This window comes from Cyprinodon variegatus, unplaced genomic scaffold (assembly GCF_000732505.1).
Source record: "Cyprinodon variegatus isolate N-32 unplaced genomic scaffold, C_variegatus-1.0 Scaffold173, whole genome shotgun sequence".
NCBI classification, from domain to species: Eukaryota; Metazoa; Chordata; class Actinopteri; order Cyprinodontiformes; family Cyprinodontidae; genus Cyprinodon; species Cyprinodon variegatus.
In genome coordinates, this window is record NW_015150626.1 from 968,598 (window position 1) to 969,990 (window position 1,393).

Genomic DNA, 1,393 nt, shown 5'->3' on the forward strand with positions numbered 1-1,393 from the left:
TATATATATATATATATATATATATATATATATATATATATATATATAGTGTTACCTTTGACACTCTGAAGCCATTGAAATACTCCAGAAGTTTAAATGGGTAGTCCAGCTCACTCTGAGAGAGATGTTCTGCCATCGCTGCTCTCCTGATGGGGACAGACACACAAAGCCTGTCCGTCTGACCCACAGGAAATGGGTGAAACAAAAACACAAAACGAGTGACACACATTATCAACGAAAACCTACCTGGAAGATCCTCAAAGTGCTCGTTGTTTTGGAAGGAAATGTGGCTGTTTTTACTCTAGAGTAATATCAAATCGCGTAATTTCGCTGCCAAACAGAAAAGATGTCGGTGGTGGAGCAAAAGCCGGGATGAAACAGGTGCTGATGGATGATCAGAGACGGAGAAGAAGCATCTCTGTCCGGATTAGGCAGAAAGTTCAGGAGAAAGACGCGTCATCGAGCGGCTTTTAATCGATGTGCAAAAACTGACAGTCTGAAACCTAGTCAGTGTAGTTCCGGGTTGAACCGCAGCAGCAGGGGGGCGCTGTGGAGCTGCTGTGATATAATGTACCGGTACATGTTTTTTTGGGGGGGAGAAAGTATGGAATCCTTGAAGTGCCAAAATAGAAATTAAATTCAAAAGGCACAACATAATAACATAACAATAAAAATAATGAAATGTAAAAAGATCTTACACTGGAATCCGTTTAAAGTGGTCAAAAGCCAATTTGAACACTATAAGCGGTTGATTACTATATCTGAATTTACAATTATTTAATTTATTTAATTATGCAGAATATCATATAAATGCAATTTGTGTGGTTTTTCAATGAGAAAAATGAAATGAATCTGATAGCTTCCGCATTTACTGAATTTTATTAAAGCACCATGCGAGTTTAATGACAGTATACTGCGCTGTGCGCAGACATAACTCTGGTAGCCTGGTGCTGCCAGTTCATTTTTTTTTTTAACAAGTCTGAAGTTTGAAACAAACGGTTTCATAGAACAACAACATAGAAGATAACTGCAAAGGCTACAGAAAATTAAAGCTAACCTCTCTCTGTTTTGTGTTGCGGATCTGCTGCGCCGCATTAAGAAATCACTTCACATATTTATCCATGGTTGGACAACACACTGATTTATGGATCAGTGTGATGTCCAACACCGAGTTCTCTTTTTTTTCAAAATTATGTAAAAGGTCAAAGGTTTTGAAACCAACATGCAGAAGACCAGTCTTAAAAATGCAAACTGCATTCATCATCTCAGTTCTGGAAGGGACAACAGTCCTCCCCCTCGCTGTGCGCAGCACTGGTACGTGCACCAAAGCGCTCTTGTACCTCCATGATGATGTCCTCATCACAGGCTCTGACACCGAGATGCTGTTATCCCT

The 1,393-nt window shown here is 39.7% G+C and overlaps 1 protein-coding gene across 1 annotated transcript in view; it reads right to left on the reverse strand.

Moving 5' to 3' along the window:
• LOC107087107 (acetylserotonin O-methyltransferase-like) overlaps positions 1–495 on the reverse strand; it is a 7,562-nt gene extending 7,067 nt beyond the window's left edge. Inside the window, exon 1 of the mRNA XM_015378477.1 lies at positions 56–495. Coding sequence (XP_015233963.1) covers positions 56–229 — 174 coding nt within the window. The 5' untranslated portion in view covers positions 230–495. The remainder of the gene's footprint in view (positions 1–55) is intronic.
• Positions 496–1,393: the final 898 nt, after the last annotated feature.